Source organism: Amblyomma mixtum, chromosome 9, assembly GCF_055824585.1.
Source record: "Amblyomma mixtum isolate Tamu chromosome 9, ASM5582458v1, whole genome shotgun sequence".
Classification (NCBI taxonomy): domain Eukaryota; kingdom Metazoa; phylum Arthropoda; class Arachnida; order Ixodida; family Ixodidae; genus Amblyomma; species Amblyomma mixtum.
Window position 1 is genome coordinate 98765420 of NC_143020.1, and position 19822 is coordinate 98785241.

The following is a 19822-nucleotide window of genomic DNA, read 5'->3' on the forward strand; positions in this document are numbered from 1 at the left end:
CGCACAAGCAGCACAAGTAATTCGCCCAATATTGGAAACGTATTGGCAAATTCCGGTCACCACCTGTGCAGCTTGGGCGGGGGACCGCATTTCGGCGGAGGCGAAACGCTAAAAACGCCTCTGTGCTCCACGATGTCAGTCCAGGTTAATGAACTCCAGGTGTTCTAAACTAATCCGGAGCCCTCCACTACGGCCCCTTTTCCACTGTTTTCTTACTTTCTATCCATCCTTCATCCGTTCTCTCACGACGCAGTTCAGGTGTCCACCGCAAGTGAGACAATCAATGCGCTTTCGTTTTCCTGGCAACTAATTCATTAATATTGTTATTATTATCATTAAAGAAACACTCACTACAAATGTAAGTTGGCCTGTATCGATATGGTACCGCGTTCTTATAAAGAAGCGACCAATCTCACCGAAAGGCTGCATCTATAAGGTATAAACGAAAAAAAAAAAACTCCAGTGTCGCCATCTCCGGCCATTTTCGCAAGTAAAACGTTTGCGTCGACGCCAATTTTCGTCACAGATCACAGAGGCTACGCCTGCCCATTGTTCACTTGAAAACGGCGGCAACCCTCCCTTTTCGCCAAGGAAGCCGTGCGTTTGAATTGACTGGCGGGAAAATTTTTAAAATCGAGCTTCCTCTGCGACGAATGCTTAATTTTGATGCCGCACAAACGTCACCAAAGGCTGAACGAACCAGACAACCAACTTTCACTAGGAATAATAATTAGATGCAGTCGTCCTCAGCGACCCATAAAATCTAGCCCGTCTGATAGGTCGGTCGCAATCCTGCACGCAACCTCAACATACCCGCACTGAAATTCCCAGACGTCTCTTACGGGCAATGCGGTGAACAGGCCCGCGTCGTTCATCGCCCCAAACACTGGCCGAAACACAGCTGCAGACGACAGTAATTCCTGAAGTCGTTTTCCTTGAACCATGTCAAGTACGCCGGGCTCACGTTCTCTCCGGCGCCGCAAACGAACAGCTAACGGAAAACTCGAGACATCGAACGCAGCTCACGAAGGAACGAACGAACGCAAGCAGCCGATCGTTACATGAGCCGGCCGTATAAGCTTGAGACGAAACGTGCTTGGAAAGCACAATAAGAGCGCTATAGTGATTAAAAAATAAATCCTGAGCAAGTAAATCCGGCTTAGCGCGCTGTACTAGATGAACGGATACTTCACACCTGACTTGGTTGGGCCCGTCTTTCTTTCGATGTGTTTTGTTGTTTTTTTTTCTTTCTTCACTTTTTTTTTGGCCTCGAAGAAACCTTGACGCGGTAAGGAGGAAAAAGTTGGGAGGCCTGGCAAAGTCGCGAAGCTTTTTGGATGCTTTTCAGCGATCAATCTTTCCGCTCCATAGACCGGTTGCGTCTCGGCCACGCCTCGCATATATACGACGCCAGGGAGCGTCAACCGGTGCAGAAGGTTGTAATGAAATAGAGAGGGGAAAAAAACTGCTTGATGCCTTACTAGCACGTTGTCTTTTTTTTTTTTTGTTCACCACACCCCGCCTGTATGTCTATTTCACCTGCTGCGTTTGATGACTGTGTTTTTGCGATAAATATAAAGCTCTGACACCACATCAGAGTTTATTTGCCTCCGCCCGTCACGACTGTTTTACATGCGCATAATATTTGGGGAAACAAAATTGACCTTGGCAATAAAATACTCTCCTGACCATTACTTTATACAAATGGATGAATTAATTGCTAAATGCTTAGGAAAATAGAGTATAGTTACTAGCCGCGTGGAAAAAATAATAAATAATAACCTGTGTGCTTTGACACAACACGAGCCCAATGAATGTGGTTACATATATCCACTTATTATCATATCCTACTGTATGAGATGTGACTGAAATTTTATCATAGTTGATGTGTTCTCGTTCAGTGAGACCAGGGCGAATTTAAACGGGCGGATAGTTTTCAACGTCAGAAATGAGGGTTCTCCGTAGATACCGGCCTGCTAGGGGTAACGAAATGGTAGACCTTAGCATTTATTTCTGGTGAAACAAAACTTCAGAGGGTTGCGAAATTTTGTACAAAAGACCCGGAGACTAAGGGGCATAACCTGCACTACAAGTTTCAACTTTGTACTCCAACGCTCTACAGTGGCACTTTAAAGGATGTTGACGACATTAAAGTACCCCAGGTGGTCAAAATTTCCGGAGCCCTTCACTACAGCGTCCCTGATAGACTGAGTCGCTTTGGGACGTTAAACCCTCATAAAAAAAACAAAACAAGCTCATAATTTTTTGGTTTGTATTCCAGTTCAATTGTTTGGCTCCTTGCCTCTCGGCTGGGGTTCGTTCCTCGCAAAAGATGAATTTATTGCAGAAACTTTGGTGCCGAAAATCGAATAACTTTCGGACTGCTCCATTTAAACTGGTCAAGTTTACGACGACGTCAGGAAAAATTTATTCTCTGTTCTGTTTTATGGCGCATATGAAACTAAGGCTATCATAGGCCAAATATAAGGATTAGCTCGTTTACTCTGTAGATTAAAAATAAAAAGTATTTATTGATGTAGCTTATTCAGGAGCATTGTTTCTTGTAAGAAACTAAAAACAAACATAAGAAATTTTTGACAAGCCCATTGTCTCCGAGGAGCAAGTTGGGGAGGAAAGGGATCCATGCAGTGTAAAACTGAACAAAGCATCTTTTTTCCGTAGCATTTCGAGTTTTGTACATGAACCTGAGACGTGCTTAATTGTAAGCTCGCTTCCACATTTTTCACGCATCGGTTTTTCTTGTTTCCTTTGAATTAGGTTACGTCTCGCGGAGAGAATAAGGGACCCTGTGATTCGTGGCTGCAAGCAAGTGCCAGTGTGGTCAAGCCTCAGAGATGCTTACCTGGCCCATCTTCCGTATGCCCTAAACGCAATGGACGGGTAAGGGTCGCGCACGTGACCCCTGTACTCCTCCCAGCGTTCTTCGAGGATCGTCCAGCAAGCTCCCAACTTCGCGCCGCAGAAGCCCGAGGCGAGTGCCGAGGCCACGATGAGGAAGACTCCCGACCATCCTGCATTACGACACACCAGGGAGCTCAAGGTTAGAACAGTTACCCGATTTTGCATGCACAAACTGTTCGGCTGCACTGTGCGATGTCAGTGCACGTTAAAGAATCCCAGGTGGTCGAAATTCGCGGAGCCCTCCACTAAGGCGTCCCTCATAGCCTGATTGATTTGGTTTTATGGGGTTTAACGTCCCAAAGCGACTCAGGCTATGAGAGACGCCGTAGTGGAGGGCTCCGGAAATTTCGACCACCTGGGGCTCTTTAACGTGCACTGACATCGCACAGTACACGGGCCTCTAGAATTTCTCCTCCAAAGAAATTCAACCGCCGCGGCCGGGATCGAACCCGCGTCTTTTAAATCCTGAGTCGCTTTGGGACGATAAACCCCATAAACCATAAACCAGTTACGAAAATGAAATGCGAGCAAGCCAGTTGAGGGAGTTTCAATTCTACATCACAGTTGCTTTTCATCTCGCAGGCGCTAACTTCGCTCTTAGATGATTGGTCATCATATAAGAGCGATAACCAATCGCTTTTATATGAGTGGTCATGATATATGAGCGATAACCAATCGCTCTTAGATGACTGGTCATCATGACCCGCGCGGTGGCTCAGTGGTTACGGCACTCTTCTGCTGACCTGAAAGACGCGGGTTCGATCCCAACCGCGGCGGCCAAATTTTGATGGAGGCGAAATTCTAGGCGTCCGTTACCTTATATATATTTATAATGAGTTACCTTTCTGACACCACCGGAATTTTTTTTTTCGGACGGGATCTCTGCGTTAAAAACGGACCGGCAGGTTCACTTCCCTTTTGAGTGCCTTCCGCTGGGCCTCTACCACTGCCACATGCAGGTAGGCAGGGGTGGAGCGGAGAAAAGCATGAGAAATGAAACGAGCCGCAAGTAGCAGCCGCTAACAGCGACGACGCCACCTTGAGGGACAATCGATAACTTAACCCACGCTCGCCCAAGGTGCTTGCGGCGACAAGCTTAACGGCCTCTTAAAGGCGACAGGGAACGAGGACGCATTTCCCGCCAAAAGCGAGCGCCCGGAGCTGCTGTATGCTGAAGCTACATATCCTGGAGTGTCTCATGGCGTATTCTAATGTATTAAGGCGAAAGCCTTTAATGGCTCATACTGTCGTTACCAAGACGTGTTAGCAAATTTGTCCGCGTTTCAGATTGGTCGAAATGGTCGTGACGTCACTGCGCGCGAATTTTGACGGGTGTCCACCGAAATGTGTGAGACAGTTACTGCGCAATTTCCTTTCCTCAAATACAATTTTCATTTTCTTCATTACGGCCCCTCTTTCTCTTTCTTCTTTCACTCCATTTCCTCCCTTCCTGTACGGTGGGTTTCAGGTGTCCACCGAGATGACAGAGAATTACAGCGCCATTTCCTTTCCACAAAAAGCGTTGCGTTCAAAGGGCAACGCATCGCGCCGAACGGGTGGTGGCGTTCCGTGGACTCCCTGGCAGCGCTACAACACGCTGTCGCGTTCCACTCCTAAAGGCAGAGATTAAGCGTCATTTATTGGCAGTTAATTAATACATCTACAGAATGTGAAGTGAACAATCGCGTAGCAGAATGCAGTACTCAGGCTTTCGCCTTTCACCACTTAGCCGCTAAAGTTCATCGTAATTTTTTCTTCCACTGTGGCACGCAAGTTCGTGTTTAAATGGTTGACCTGTATTTCGATCGTGAGTTCTGAAGGACGGCGACGGTTAAACCTGTCATTAGCGGATTCTGAGAGCAGCTGAGGATCGCCGATTGGAATTCGCCCTCAGTAAAACACGCCTTTAACACTAGATTTTAGACAGCTTTGGGTGCCCACATAAGCCTCCGCTTCCTTCACTGAAGTTAATATTGCCTCAGTTTGTTTGTTCAACTCGAGAAATTTAGGATTGCTGAAATCAGTTATCAGGTACCCTAACAGTCTCTGGTTTAATTTTATCGGGACTAAATGCCATTTCATTTTGACTGAGGCGCCTTCTATTGCTAGTCGGCGTCCCGCATTCCATACAAGCACGCGCTCGATGCCAGTAACATCGTGGTGGCGTACACTCCCTGAACGCCTAGATGCCAGCTGAGCGTTAGATTACTATCGCAGTTTCTGGAACGCCGTCAACCCGCATGGCTGGTAGATAACCCTGCTATTTTCAGACCCTCCTGGAGGGAGGGTGTTAGGCTTCATCGCCACCGTCGTTGTCGCTCCGGCGCACTCTGTGCCTTCAACGCGCATCTGTCCATCCCACTTTCTCCATTCACTTCATTAACTTCTACTCTTTTCTATTCGCACACTGCAGTACAAGCGGCCCAGTTGGTGCCAGTCCGTTGAGGCGGCAGCGTTACGATGGATGAGAAGTGTCTTTAAAAGGCGCTGTGCGGTGTGTGATGCCAGTGGAAGTATCCCAAGGTGGTCGAAATTATTCCGGAGCCCTCCACTATGGCATCACTTTCACTGCTTCCTCTTTCACTCGCACCATACCGATTTTCTTTACGGCGCTGTTGACGTGTCCACCGACATAGTGAGACAGTTGCTCCGCTTTCATTTCCTGAGAACATTTTCATTTCCCTCTATCATGCCACAGCGGTGACTTCTTATTGCGCTCGATTTCTGACACGAAAGACGCGGGTTCGAACCCGGCCGCGGCGGTAGGATTTCGATGAATGCGAAACGCTAGTGGGCCGTATACTCTGCGATGCTAGCGCACGTTAAAGAACCGCAGGTGGTTGAAATTATCCGTAGCCCTTCACTACATCGCCCCTCACAGCCTCAGTCGCTTTGAGACGTTAAACCCCATTAAGCCAAAACCGCTTTTCAATATCTAGTCGGGCGACGCTTCAGTGGTACTTCGTTTCTTGTCTCGAGCGCAGTCCCGCCACGTATGTGGCCACGTAGCGAGAACATCCGATATCTACTAAACAAAATGCCCGTTCGTATTCCAGAACTGGAATACGCCAATCACGGAAGTCTAAGCCACGCTATGCTCGGAGGCCTGTATTTAGCACTGCTGTAGAACGGGCAACGAGGCAACATAATCTAAGGCCTCGAGACGCTGGTTCTCAAGAACGTGCTGTTCTCACGCGCTGGTTCGCCAGCAACCAGTATCTGGAAGCCTAAGGCTCTCGCCCGCAGCTTCTAATGCAGTGCTACAGAAAGCTCTCCCAGCGTGCACTAAAATAGCACATCGGGCCACAAAATACCTGACTGGAGGACGCTGGGCGCTAGATAGGCCTGCCGCACGTTTCGGAAAAAAACCGGTCAAGGGACGCTACCCGCAACGAATGGTAGAACGCTACTTCAGAGACGCACTGTACAGGACGCTAAAAACTTTAAGGCGTCCTTTGGCTATCGAATACCGCGTAGCGTATTCTTAAATAGTATTCTCAAGAACTACGGTAAAAAGGATCTATTCTTTCCTTTGCATCGACTTTCAAAGGGCGTGGCAGTTGATGCAATTTAGTGTTTAGATCCCTAGGCAATCAGACAAATGCTGAATCCAGGCGAAAATGCTTTTATTTTAGGAAATGTTTGAAACAACAGTGCCCGGACATGGTTTCCTTCACGTCCATCACCTTCTCAGCAAAGCGCTGAGTTATGAAAGCTCTCGCTACAATTTTTTTTTTTTTTTTCAAAGCTGAACGATGTCAGTATCTTCTTTTGCTTCTCCCGAGATCCTCTCAAACTACGTATCTAGCCCTCGTTGAGGATCCGATCTTGGCCTGCGTGTCAGCATGTGCCTGGTACTGAACAAGGTTCCTTGGGTGCATGTTTAATCTCCTCTTCAAGGTCCTTCCGATTTTGATGTTACCGTCCGCACTTCGATAGTCCGCCGTCCACACACCTATCTTGTCAATCTTGGTTCGGATCTGAACCACAGTTCCGCACACATCGGCACCGAGTTCGTCAAAGCCCTCGCCGATCAAGCAGAGCAGAATTTCGAGCCAGAAGGTGTCCACATCCGTTGCCCCCTGGTTCTTGTTCAGGTTGAAGAGCCAGCGACCGCCTTGCTTGTTGTGGGAGTCTTCCCACATGGGCTTGATGCCGGTCTTGAAAAGCGAGTAGTCGCAACCGGGGGGCAGTTTGCTGGGCAGCTCTACGTGGTTGTACAGGGCCCAGAAGTCTTCGACCGTGTTGAACGAAGAGATTTCCAGAAGATTCTCCTCCCAACCGCGGTTCCTGTCGTTCTTGTAGAACCAGAGGCTCCAGCGATGTTCCAGTGGGTGCTTCAACGGTAGTTCAGGTGATGTATCCGGGCTAGGCTTAGATGACGCAGGCTTCGCCAGGTCCCCATTGGAACGCTTCTTTTCCTCGGACATCCTGAACAATATACGTTTCCGCTGCTTCGTTAAGACGAAAGACCACGCGAACTAGCAACACGGTGCGCGTGGTGAACGATCTTTCAAAAACGATTTACAAAACGAGGACGATGTTCAAACGAGCAGTCGTGCGGCAGACCGACAGAGAACGTGGAACAATCTCCGTGGAACAATCTCCTCAATATATCCTTTCGTCAGGCTATCCCAGCAAGCATTGCAAGCACGCGGTGCAGCTTGGGAAAGAAGCGCGTTTCATGGAACGCGTCCATACAGCCGTCGAGCAGCCTATGGCGTCTCATCACTCGTCTTCAGAGACGCCTCCAATGCAACCACTGCACTTACCTCTGCGTATACATGTTCCTAACACACATCAAGGGCGGCAAACGCGGTACTCTAAGCGCAGTAAAGCGTTCGGTTTTTCCTTATAAAGGAAAACGTACGCTCTCAAAATAAAGGACTCTCAATCAATCAATTGGTTCTAAGGAAAGAAAATGGCGCAATATGTCACTTCTTCATGGACACCTAAACCGCATCTTAAGGGAAAGGAAGGAGAAGATAGTGATAGAAACACAAAATACGAAAATTGATTTTCAGGAAATAGTAACGGTCTGACTTCTCCGTGGCCAGAGCAACTCTGTGAGGGAAGGAAAATGAAATTGGTTTTTGAGTAATGGCTGCGTTTGGGCGAGTTGGTTAGACATGTTAAACCTGGAAAGCGCATAAAAACAACGGACAACAGAAAGAGACAGACACACGAGCGCTTTCTGTTGTCCGTTGTTTTTATGCGCTTTCCAGGTTTAACATGGTTTTTGAGAAAAGGAAATGGCGCAGTGATTCTCTCACATCTCGGTGGACACCCGAACCGAAAGTTAATGATTTCGAACACCTTTAACGTGCACTGGCATTGCGCAGCACAACTTTTGGCCCGCCGCGGTGGCTCAGTGGTTAAGGCGCTCGTCTACCGAGCCAGAGTACCTGGGTTCGAACCCGACCGCGGCGGCGATGTTTCGAATGAGGAGACCTCCACTACGGCAGCTTTCTTCTTGCACTCCCATTTTCCTCCCTTCCCTTACGGCGCGGTTGAGGTGTCTGCTGAGATATGTGACAGATACTGCGCCATTTCCCAATTTTAAGGCGGAAGCCTTTAACGCCTCATCGTTGTAAGCAGGAGTTGTCGACAGAAATGTCACGCTTTTCAATTCGTCGAAACGGTCGTGACGTCACAGTGCGCGAATTTCAAACGGGCCAATTGTACTTTGGCTAGTAACCATGCAACCAATTGAAGGGATCGTATAGTGATGCTCCACGTAAGTGAGACTGAGTTTAGTTAATTGCTTAATTACCCAATTAGCCTAATTAACCTTTCTAGTCAGGCCAGATGAATAAAAAAACGAGTAGGAAATTGGTCGAGTTCGGGAATCGAACCCCGGTCTCCAGAGTGCGAGACGAGCATGCGTGCTAACCACTCCACCATGCCAGCTTTTTTTTTCTTTATTGACTCCACCATGCCAGCTCGATGGTTTGGAATGATCAAAGGCGCGTCTAGTGAATACGGTGTCTTCGTTCACTCCCACCTTCCTCCCTTCTCGTTACGGCGATGTTTGGGTGTCCGCCCTGATATGCGAGACATACATTTCCTTTCCGAAGAGCAAGGCGTAGAACCGAACGGGCGGTGGCGTTCTGTGGACTCCCTGGCAGCGTTGCAAGACGCTGTCGCGTTTCACTCTTAGAGGCGAAGCCTAACACCTTAACAACGCATCAGTGACACAAGCAGCAACACTGCGCTTAAGGCTTTCGCCTCACCGCACTTTAGGTAATATACTTTAGGTCAACAAAGTGCCACCCTGAATTTTTTTACAACTATCCTGTTTCGCATCCACCAAAACACGGCCGCCACGGTTCGGTTAGAAACCGGGAGCTCTGTCTGAGTAGCCTAGCGCCTAACCACTGAACTACCGCTGCGGGGTGTGAGGAACGGAGTAAAAGAGGAAGTGAAATTATGGGAAAAGAGGTGCGGTAGTGGAGGGCTCCGGAATGATTTCGACCACCCGGGGGTTTTTACCGGCACTGGCGTTGCACAGCACACGAGTGCGTTTGGCATTTCGCCTCCATCGAAACGCGGTCTCCGCGGTCGGGTTCGAATCCGCGTACTCATTTTAAGGCGAAAGCCTTTAATGGCTCGTGCTCGCGGTGTCCGTCCTTGCTCAGGGTGTTCATCCGTGCGCTGGAATCGTGCCAACTGTGGCCCCTCCTCCGTGCAGCGGCGCAACCTCCTCCGCGATTTCCTTTCCTCAAATTCATTTTCTTCATTACGGCCCCTCTGTCCCTTCTTTCAACTTCTTCCCTTCCTGTACAAACGGATTACTGGTGTCCACCGAGATATGCGAGACAGGTACTGCGTGATTTCCTTTCATCAAATACAATTTTCATTTTCTTCACTACGGCCCCTCTTCCTCTTTCTTCTTTCACTCCCACTTCCTCCCTTCCTGTACGGTGCGGTTCAGGTGTCCACCGCGAGGGTTGCTAGGCAACGGCTCATACGGCCGCATCAACAACGCAAAAGCGCGATTCAGGCGTCCACTGACCCAGGGAGAGTGATCGGAGTGCAAAACGTCAACGCCAACTCCAATGAACACAATGAACGCCGAACGTGCAACACCGACGGCGACGCCGTGAAACGGGCGCCAAAGAGCTGCGCTCTAAAACACTACTATCAAAAAAGTGACCGCAGTTGCCAGACAAAAATTCAGGGGGCACTTTGGCTCTCTAAAGTGCTGCAAGGCGAAAGAAAGCCTTTCCTTGCGCAGTTTTTTTATTTATTTTATTTTTCATATTTTGTTTTTATTCATTAGGGTCATTTCTTTAGCCTACACCAGCTACACCAGTGTAGCAAAGCTTCATTGGAGGTATTGGACGTTTGCTACACTGGTGTAGCTGGTGTAGGTTAAAGAAATGGCCCTATTGTTTTGCTCCTTTTCTTAATTTTATTGTTTCTTATTTTTATTTTCACATCTTAGTTTTATTTTGTTCTTATTTATTTTTATTTTATTTTCCTTTTCTTGACTTTACTCCTTTTATTTTATTTATGAAACCCATGCATTCACTAGATGCGCCTTTATTCATGCTGGAACCTTGAGCCTTTTAAGCAGTGACACCAAAAGGCGGACGAATCTGCCGACGCGTCTGTCGACACGGCTGAGGACGCGTCTGTCGACACTCCTGCCGACGCGACTGTCGACACGGCTGCCGACGCGACTGTCGACACGGCTGCCGACGCGTCTGTCGACACGGCTGCCGACGCGTCTGTCGACACTCCTGCCGACGCGTCTGCTAACGACAGTATGAAGCATTAAAGGCAACCGCCTTAATAAAAACCGTACATGCGGGAAGCCCAACACGCGCCAAGCGGTTCGGGGAAGCGGCAGTGGGTTGACCACAAGGCTTTCGTCCAGCACACTTTAAAATTTCCAATGTGTCTTCGGTAATTTTTTGGGACCTTTTTTTGTTTCCTTAATATTGTACTTGTATATTTCGGCATGACCACTATGCGAAAACCCCTTCCTAGGGTTCTAATATCAATAAATAAATTACTAAGAGCGCTAAATGCCGATTGCCATGAGGTAAGTTAACTCCTCATAACGAATTAAGCGACGCCACATCCTTGCTAGTACTGAGTTGCGTCTCTCATAGCCTGAGTTGCTTTGGGACGTTAAACACCATAAACCAAACCAGTTGCCATTGGCGATGGGGGTACGCGGGCACTGTGTCGCAAAACACGAAAGATCAAAAGATTAGGAAACAGTTAATTTTCCTGCCCGATATTTTCAGCACAGCACTCTTCATATCGGAGCTGACTTCCGGCGCCGTCTATACCGTCCAAGGCATGCGTCTCAAGGTTTTCTTTTTGTACGTGGTGTTTTTGGAACGGCTGTATCCCTTATTTTTTTTTTAACGATACGGCTGCTAGGCAGCGCACGCCTTGTGCGGTCATCTTACTTTTATACGCCCATCTAGGCGGCATTTATCTCTTTTTGTTCCAATAACGCGCAGCCAACAGCTCTATGCAAGGCCTGGTACTAAAACAAATACACATCCACGTATTGCCAAGAAAAAAATTGTCTATAAAACAGCAACAGCAGGCTTCCTGTATAGTTTGTCTACTCTTTTACATATTTTCTGTTCAAGGCAGACATGTTAGTTCCGTTGATAGGTAAGGCCCGGTGCTGTCTTGCATTCCGTTGTTTTAGAGCGCAGCTCTTTGGCGTCCGTTCCTGGGTTTCGCGTCGTCGTCGGCGTTGTCGTCGGCCTCGTAACCAGCTCCGCCCCCCTTTCATCCCCCCAGCGCTAGCAGCGACCGACTGATACCGCTGGATGCCGCTGACGCCGCTAGAGAGTCAAGATAACGTGACTGCATAGAACACCGTCGCCGCCATGCAGAAAGAGGAGGAAAGGGTCCCCCCCCTGTTCTTGTGTGGCGGATAGGGTGCTCTTCAGTTGCCGACGCGCCGGTTATTTCACGTAGGCCCCGGCACGTCGACGAATACGTGACCACCTTCCCACGGCTAGACCTGGTTCTTAGCGCTGCGGAAGCGAGGGTATCATATTGTTTGTGTCGGCATCGGCGGCGTTGTCCCTGAAACCAACTCCGCAGCTGGGGTTGACTCACTATCGGCGTCAGCGGCATCAGTCAGTCGCTGCTATCTCTTCCCTCCTCCCTTTATCGTGTTGTCCGCTTGCTGCGCGCGCTTCTGCCCCCATCGTTTGCCGCTGGGTGTACACGCCGCCCCCCTCCCCCCTCTTCCTGCGAAAAATAAAAAAAAAAATTCTGTGATAGCGCATACATGTGTTGCTCGATTTCTTTGCCTCAATCTATCGAAAAGGTGAAACAGCTTATTTGCTGCGCTCAAATTTCGCATTAGGAAGTAACGTAATCGTCGGTAATTTTTTTGTGGTCATGTCATCAAACTGAAGAGTAAAAAATTGGAGGGAATTGGAGGAAGCTCCCGCGGTGGCTTAGTGGTTATGGTGCTCGGCTGCTGACCCGAAAGACGCGGGTTCGATCCCGGCCGCGGCGGTCGAATTTCGATTGAGGCGAAATTCTAGAAGCACGTGTACTGTGCGATGTACATGCACGTTAAAGAACCCCAGGTGGTCGAAATTTCCGGAGAGCTTCACTACGGCGTTCCTCATAGCCTGAGTCGCTTTGGGACGTTAAACCCAGATAAACCAAAACAAACAAAACACTTAAGCTTCGCCTTAAGGGTACGACGCGATAGCTTGTAATGAGTTAATGCCCATATATGCGGAATTGGTCGTTCTCAACTTTAAATTCATATGTCGCTGGGAGTTCTCAACCACTCCTTGCGCCATGATGCAGCGGTTAAAAAATGCGCCACTGTTCTGCGATGGCGGGCGCTACCACCGGTGAGGCTTTCGCGACCCAAGTTGCTCCTCCCGAGCAACCTCTCGCGATAAGTCATTAATTTAACTTCCACCTGTCAGGGTGGTTAGTTTGTTTAGAATCCTGTGGGTAGGTAGTGATGACGCAACAGGGTCACGTGACCTAGGAAGCCCACCTAAGTGGCTTCTCCGGAGAGTGGCCGCCTGGAACACCCTCCGCCGCTCTGTGTGATGATGATGATGATGATGATGATAATGATGTTGGCCTCAGGCTTAATGGCGCATACCCATGGGGGGGGGGGGGGGGGGGGTTGGCCAGGGTGCATAGCGTATACAAACGCACTCGCGTACAAGGAGTTGTCTCTCACAACGCCGACGACGATGCCGACGACGCCAGATATCCTGAATCCTTAGACCATATCATTCTTCTCTTGCCGGCGGCTTGCACGGCAGAGAATTAAGTATTTGCATATTCCTCTCGTGCAATTATGGCTGCCGTTTAGTCTTTTCGTCGTGCTGTCCTTCGGGGCAACCGTCAAAGGGTATGCTTTTAAGCTGGTGTGCGAGCTTCTTCGCATGTACAGTCTTTGCCAAAAGTAACCCGGCACAGGTGGTTTGTGTCTTAGCCGTGTAGCGAAGCCCTTACATCAGCCCTTAAGCTCTGAATCTGTGTTCAGTAAGGTTAACCTTTCTACTCCCGTTCTGACACCTTTCGATGTTCAAGGGTGCCGTAAAGGCTTCGTCATACGGTTGATGAGCAAAAACCTGTCGCTCGGTTACTTTTGACAAAGGGGGTACGTTAAGATGATGATAATGTCCTCAGGCTTAATGGCACATACCCACGGCGGGGGATTGGCCAGAGTGCATAGCGGATATCTAGACCAGGAGATTTTCGTGTAAACTCTTCTTCCCTTTACTTGTCTCTCAAAATTTATTTATTTATGATTATCATTTTCTAACAGTTTTTTAGGCCCCCCGCCCTCCTTGTTGGTGGTAGTGGTTTATTTTTTTATAGAAAGAAACAAGATGAAGGAAAAGGTTTACTCGGTTTTCATTCCAATCTCCTCAAAATCTCCCAAAATTCGTTGTTCGTTTTCCCAGATTACTCAGCTTTTATTTATGAGCCGCTTGAGATAAGCCCGGAGAATTTTTTCCCCTGTTTGGATCTGCACCAAGCCCTGGCCAATACCCCACTGTGGGTGCGTGCCATCGCTTCAGAGGCAAAAACAAGAACAGCAATGCGAGCCTTAACCCTATCGCGCTGAATCGATATACGTGGACTCACCCGTGAGCACTATGGAATGGGGCAGAGCCAGGATGCCGATTCCGGCCACGCCTCCCACCACAAACACGGTGGCGAGGAACAAAGAGATTCCGTGGGGGGCGACGGTGGGTTCTTCGCCATTCTCGGCCTGTTTGATCTGCACGAGACAAATAACTTATTTTCAGAAATCAAGCCATCTCTTTCGTCTCGAAGCAGGTAAAGGCCCCAATTCTTTTGCGATCCATACACATTACAGTTGTGACATGCAGTGTCATAACTGTCATAACTGAAGTTGTACATGGTGACAAGAATTCAATGACGGCTAAGCCATCAACCAAATACTTCACACGCATAACCTGAGCATCGTAACCCGCATCAGAAACGGAAATGAAGGACGATATTATAACCTTAAATATGAACGTCAGGTTTAATTCCTATCCAATGAAAAGCCTACATGTCTCCTTACAAACGATTTTTTATAGAAACTGTTCGTAGTTTATATTTCATGAAAGGAGCATGTTCATAAGCGATATTGGACTGATATTTCGTAAAACTACAGAAGTATTCGTTAGCCTTTTTCGTGTTCTGCCCGGCTCTGTATTTGTGTGTTATTTAAGCGGTAAAAATGATCGACGAAGCAACGTGAACTCACGCTTCAAATATTAATGAGTAATGATATGATTTGGTGTTCCCAAATAATTCTTTTCACCTCCTTACTTAGCCAAGAAGCACGAAAAAAATTGATTTTTATTTTTGCTTAAATTAATGAACTTTTCCACATCTTCATTCCTTCTTCAATTGTGTCTCCTTACTCTGGCCGCATGTCGTAGTTTTGAATACCTCAGATTTTTGTAAAAGTCAATAATTCAACGTATTTCTCATCACTAGATAATAGTATAACATTTTGCACACTGTCATTTACAAGGAGCCACCACTGCTTGAACATTTCACCCATTCGTGTTCATACTGGCTTGTACAAGTGTAGCATTTTTTTTTTTGCCATAGAGCAACCAAATACGGAACTCTTTACCAGGAAATGTTCGTTCTTTGTCGTTCTAAAGGCGCTTGCAAGCCTGTTCTTACAAATTTTTATATGCTCCAAACTTGCAACAGCCTCGTTGAGGCTGTAGAACGCATTGATTAACAAAAATAACAAATAAACTTCCTTTAGGCTGCCACGTCTATCAGTAGTACCCTGGGGTATGAGGCATCAGACTGCTAAAGCGATGGTTCGCTGGTTTCTTGTTTTGAAGTTTCAATATTAAAACTTTACAGGAAACCACTGCCGTCCTGTCTTCATTGGCGGTGCCCTGTGTGAAACCTGGCCCGAACATGAAGACCTTTGTATGCCATTGCTTGACAGTCTTATCCTCTTTCATGGCAGGCTTCCTGAGACCCTTGACACACGCGATTCCAAGTTGTAAATTTCTTGCGGCACTGAGTATCTCACTGCATTAGAGTTAAGCCATGCTCCATTTTTTAAACTCTAACGGAGAGTAGCGTTGAATTAAGTAGAAACGGTGGCAAAAAGTTTTCGTCTCCAGTTACCCTTTGAACGCAGACTACATTCTCCGTAAGTGTCATATATTAGGAGGATTATATTTGGAATGGATGTAGGGTTGGATCGTTCAATTATTATGTGCTTTGGAACTTACAGGTATAACAACCTCCCCCAGTTACGTTCCTTATATTATGATTTATTTAAGTAACCTGCCTATTCTAAGAATGCCAGGTTTCGGGCACTACACACCTGATACTACATTAGTTCTCTTTAATACAAGCATAACTAAGGGTCACTTCCAACACTCTATGTAAACCGAGTTTCTACGCCACCAATCCTCCACCTGTCCCTGCTGGCTTCTTTCGTAGGAAATAACTCCACATCCGCGGATGCAATATCTGTCTCTATGGGTTCATCTTGGATGCTGTCAAAAGGTTCCAATGGTGGCTCCATCTGCTGACACGCGGGCATATGTGACCTTTTTCCGCTCGGCGGCAGATGACGCCACGGCTCCATTTCATGAATGCTCTCAAGCGAGGCGGAAGTTGTAGATTCGTACGGGAAATCAAGAGCTGCTCTGATGTTTTTGCTACTATCTATCTTCACAGGCAGTCGCTTATCTCTACCGGCGTGTACGCACACAGCGTCGACCCACTAACTTCAGTATATCCCTCTCATCTTCAGTGGCATGTAAGAAAGCGCCATCTGTAGTACTTGTACGTTACGACTCTGCAGTCCGAGATTCAGACTCAGTTCTCGCTCCTCCTGTGCACGATCAGTTTTGCACGAGTCTCTGGCTACGTTCTGAGGCGGTCGTATTTAGGTTGTTCGAGATCATTAAGAACAACAAATGAAAAGTATTGCGAGGAACTGAGCACAAATTCAAGCTGGCCTGTAACGGTAGATTATCGCGTTATTATGACGAGTGAATCACTTTCACTGAAAACGTGGCTTTTATAGGCTAGAAAACGGCAAACCATGAAATACAGATGTCGCCACCAGCAATACCGTGTTTCGCAAGCAAACTGCGCGGACGTCAAGACAGTTCTTTCGCGCGTAGTTATTGCGCGAGTACCTATGGTGTACGGCTAACTGCTATTCGGTTTCAAACTGCTCCAAACGATGATTACGTAGTCCGTTCCTAGTATTGGCGTCGCAAGTTAAATTAGTGGCGGGAAAACTTTTCAATTCAGTTTTCTCAGCAACAAGTGCGTCTTTTAATACCAAATAAAACATCAACTTGTTCTGAACCGCAGAATTTATGTTTACTAAGAACAAAAAAACGCTGGAGTTGACCCCAGTGTTCCATAAAAGATGTCTGCACTTGTAGACAATTTTACAATCGTTACGAGCCCATAACCACAAATATTTGTCACGCCTTCCTTAGCTGCGTACCTTGTGGCTTGAATTAATAGAGAAATATAAATTTTAGTTGTGCTTGCTTTCTATGTAATGATGCGCAGCACATTATAACACAAAGACCGGCACGAGTATTGCGCCAACAGGCGTATATAACCTGTAATTTATTTTTTTTTCTCACGTGCTGTTCCGGGTTCGGTTTCAACAGCCGAATGATGGCTGTGACGTACTAAACGAGTTCAGTTCACGTGATTCATAGAGAAACGACAATATTACAATATAATTGCTGCTTTCTTCCTTTTAATTCACGCCAGCTATTACGTAAGCCTGCCCAAGAGGTGGAATGGCAAAAGGCGTACAAGCAGCGATTATATAGCAGTTTTTGCTTGCTTCACGTGACCTCGCATTCTTCTGTGACGTCACAGTCGTCGTTCGTCTGTTGAAGCCGAAACGACGCAAGAAAAATACTCCATTATAAATAATTCAGCGGGTGTACAGGAATGCGACGTCATGACACAAGTATGATATTGGCTAGCGCATCATTACCAAGCAAAAAAAAGACATGGATCCAAAAATTTGGGGTCTCTACTCTATTCTACAGCTGAACCTGGTTATAACTAATCAGGTTTATAACGAAATAATGGATATAACGAAGAAATGACAATTCTGTTTGCAAGCTCGGTCAACGCCGGCTATAACGAAGCTGCGGCTGTAACGAAGTAACCGCCGGGCACCATCAGTTTCGTTATAACGAGGTCCAACTCTACTCATAACGGAGCCATCGCGGCACCTAGGCTCACTGGTTATGGCGCTCGGCTGCTGACCCAAAAGACGCGGTTTCGAGCCCGGCCAAGGCGGTAGAATTTCGATGTAGGCGAAATCATAGAGGCCCGTGTACTGTGCGGTGTCAGTACTCGTTAAAGAACCCCAGGTGGTGGAAATTTCCGGAGCCCTTCACTACGGCGTCTCCGGAGCTCTTCACTACGGCGTCCCTCATAGCCTGAGTCGCTTTAGGACGTTAAACCCCCATGAACTAAACTAAACTCATAATTTGGCTCTAAAACAGGGTGGCTGTCCACGTTACACATTATAAGCGAGGCTGAATTTCTGTGTTTCATACTGCCGCCGCTCGTTTTGAAAACGCGCCTAGCACCACGTGGCCTCCAGTGCTGACTGTGCCAAGTTTGTGTTCCACGTCACTAGAGGACGCGCAACCACGTGCCTCAACCTCCTCCTCCTCCAAGCACGCCTCCTGACCGCGGGCTATCTCCTTATCACGCACACGCCCGCGCCTGGCGTCAGTCACTTGAAATCTTAGCGGGTCAGCCCAGATTGCGTGGCTATACTAGCAGCGAAGCCCCTCGATAGTGGTTCCGAGATGCGTCGCTGCGACAGCGCCCCAGTGTCGCGCGCGGACGAGAGTCTATCGCGCGATGAGCGCTCACATTTCACAGACGCAGCCGCTGGCGTCATTTGTCACTCTGCATTCGCAGTGCTCGACGAGGCGCGGGGGGGGGGGGGGGGGGGGGGGGGTAGAGATCTATTTTCGCTTTCAGCGATACAAGTCTGCAGCACAGGAAGAGGTTTGTCTTATAGATGCGATACAAGCCTGCACGGGAAGAAGTTTCTTTTGCGGTTTTCTTTTGTGTCTTGAGGGTTGTCGTGTCTGTACTTTCTCTTGCGCCTCAGGTCTGGTTTTTCCGGGGCTACCATGTAAAATGCTACTACGAGAGAAATGAAGCTGAGATATGTGTCATGTGGAGTCCAATGTCCCCAAGCCACGTGTGGGCTTCGAGGCAGGGCCTGATGGCGGACACGAAGGGCTACAGTGTGTAAATGTGTACCGTCAAAACCTGTCAAAGTGGTGGACCGTAGAGGCGCGAAGAACGCATGAGAGCGAACGCATAAAGACTCACTAAATGCTCACAGCGGTGGCAAGTATGCGTTTCGTACAAACACTTGCGAGCCCTCGTACCTATCGCAGAGTACTGCCGAAGGCGTATGGGCTGTTAAAAGCCATCAGGTCCAGGATGGATAGATAGAGGATAGGATCGCCCCTTTTGATGTGGCAGTTTCCAACTTATTCGGTTTGAACCCCAGGTGGTCGAAATTTCCGGAGCCCTTCTCTGCGGCGTCCCTCATAGCCTGAGTCGATTGGGACGTTAAACCCTAATAAACCAAACCAATAAACCAATCTTTCTTTAATGTTCTTTAACGGTGTAATGAATTGGTCTGTAAGTCTATAAATCGGTCTATAAAAGGCATAAAGCCAGAACAACGCCCCCTGGCTTTCAACGCCAGCCAGCTCAGCCGTTTTAGGTAAATCCAGTCCTCTCCTACTGTACTTTCGTAACCTATCCAATTGTTTAGTGATTGTGCCTCCTCCGCATATTCAGTGAGAGAGGGAGAGCGCCTAGTTTTCCAAAACTTATCCAGTAACTCTAAGAGCACATATCAACTACCGCCTCCCAGCGGAAAAACGACGAACAAATTTTCAATCTCTCTTTCGCCGTGAGACGACGCTTTCAGACCTGCATTCTAGAGAGCATTCGCCGCTCACGCCAGCAGCTCGCTACAACGTAAGCCACCGCTATCCATACCTGGCGCCACGTAACGACGAATAAACGAACAAAGGCGTTCAAAGGGTTCCCATTCCGAAGTAGGCGACGTGATTAGCATTTAAAATGAGGGGTAGCCAGTAGATAGCAGTGCTCCACTTGGTATAGAGCCAGGAATCGAGCCTTCTACTTTTTCCCTACCATTCATTCATTCCGAGGCAAAGTCGAACAACACGCCAACGTGGGCCCATTCAGCGCTGTGCAGGCACCGTTGCTTGCGAGATAAAAGTGTCTGATGAGGAAGAACAGGAAGACGATGAAAATAAGAAGAAGATTAGGAAGAGCGGCGCGTCTACTGATACCACGAGGCCGACGTCGGCGACGCTAT

General features: G+C 47.8%; 1 protein-coding gene and 1 pseudogene across 3 annotated transcripts in view; both read right to left on the minus strand.

The window, feature by feature from the left end:
- The window catches only part of LOC149330277 (uncharacterized), a 132531-nt gene that overhangs the window by 13157 nt on the left and 99552 nt on the right, over positions 1-19822 (minus strand). For all 3 annotated transcript variants that reach the window (XM_089560882.1, XM_089560880.1, XM_089560881.1), the window contains 2 exons: positions 14038-14173; positions 2864-3032 (listed from right to left, as the gene is read on the minus strand). In XM_089560882.1, coding sequence (XP_089417008.1) covers positions 2864-3032; positions 14038-14173 — 305 coding nt within the window. The remainder of the gene's footprint in view (positions 1-2863; positions 3033-14037; positions 14174-19822) is intronic.
- Positions 6532-7636, minus strand: LOC149330278 (eukaryotic translation initiation factor 4E pseudogene; annotated as a pseudogene).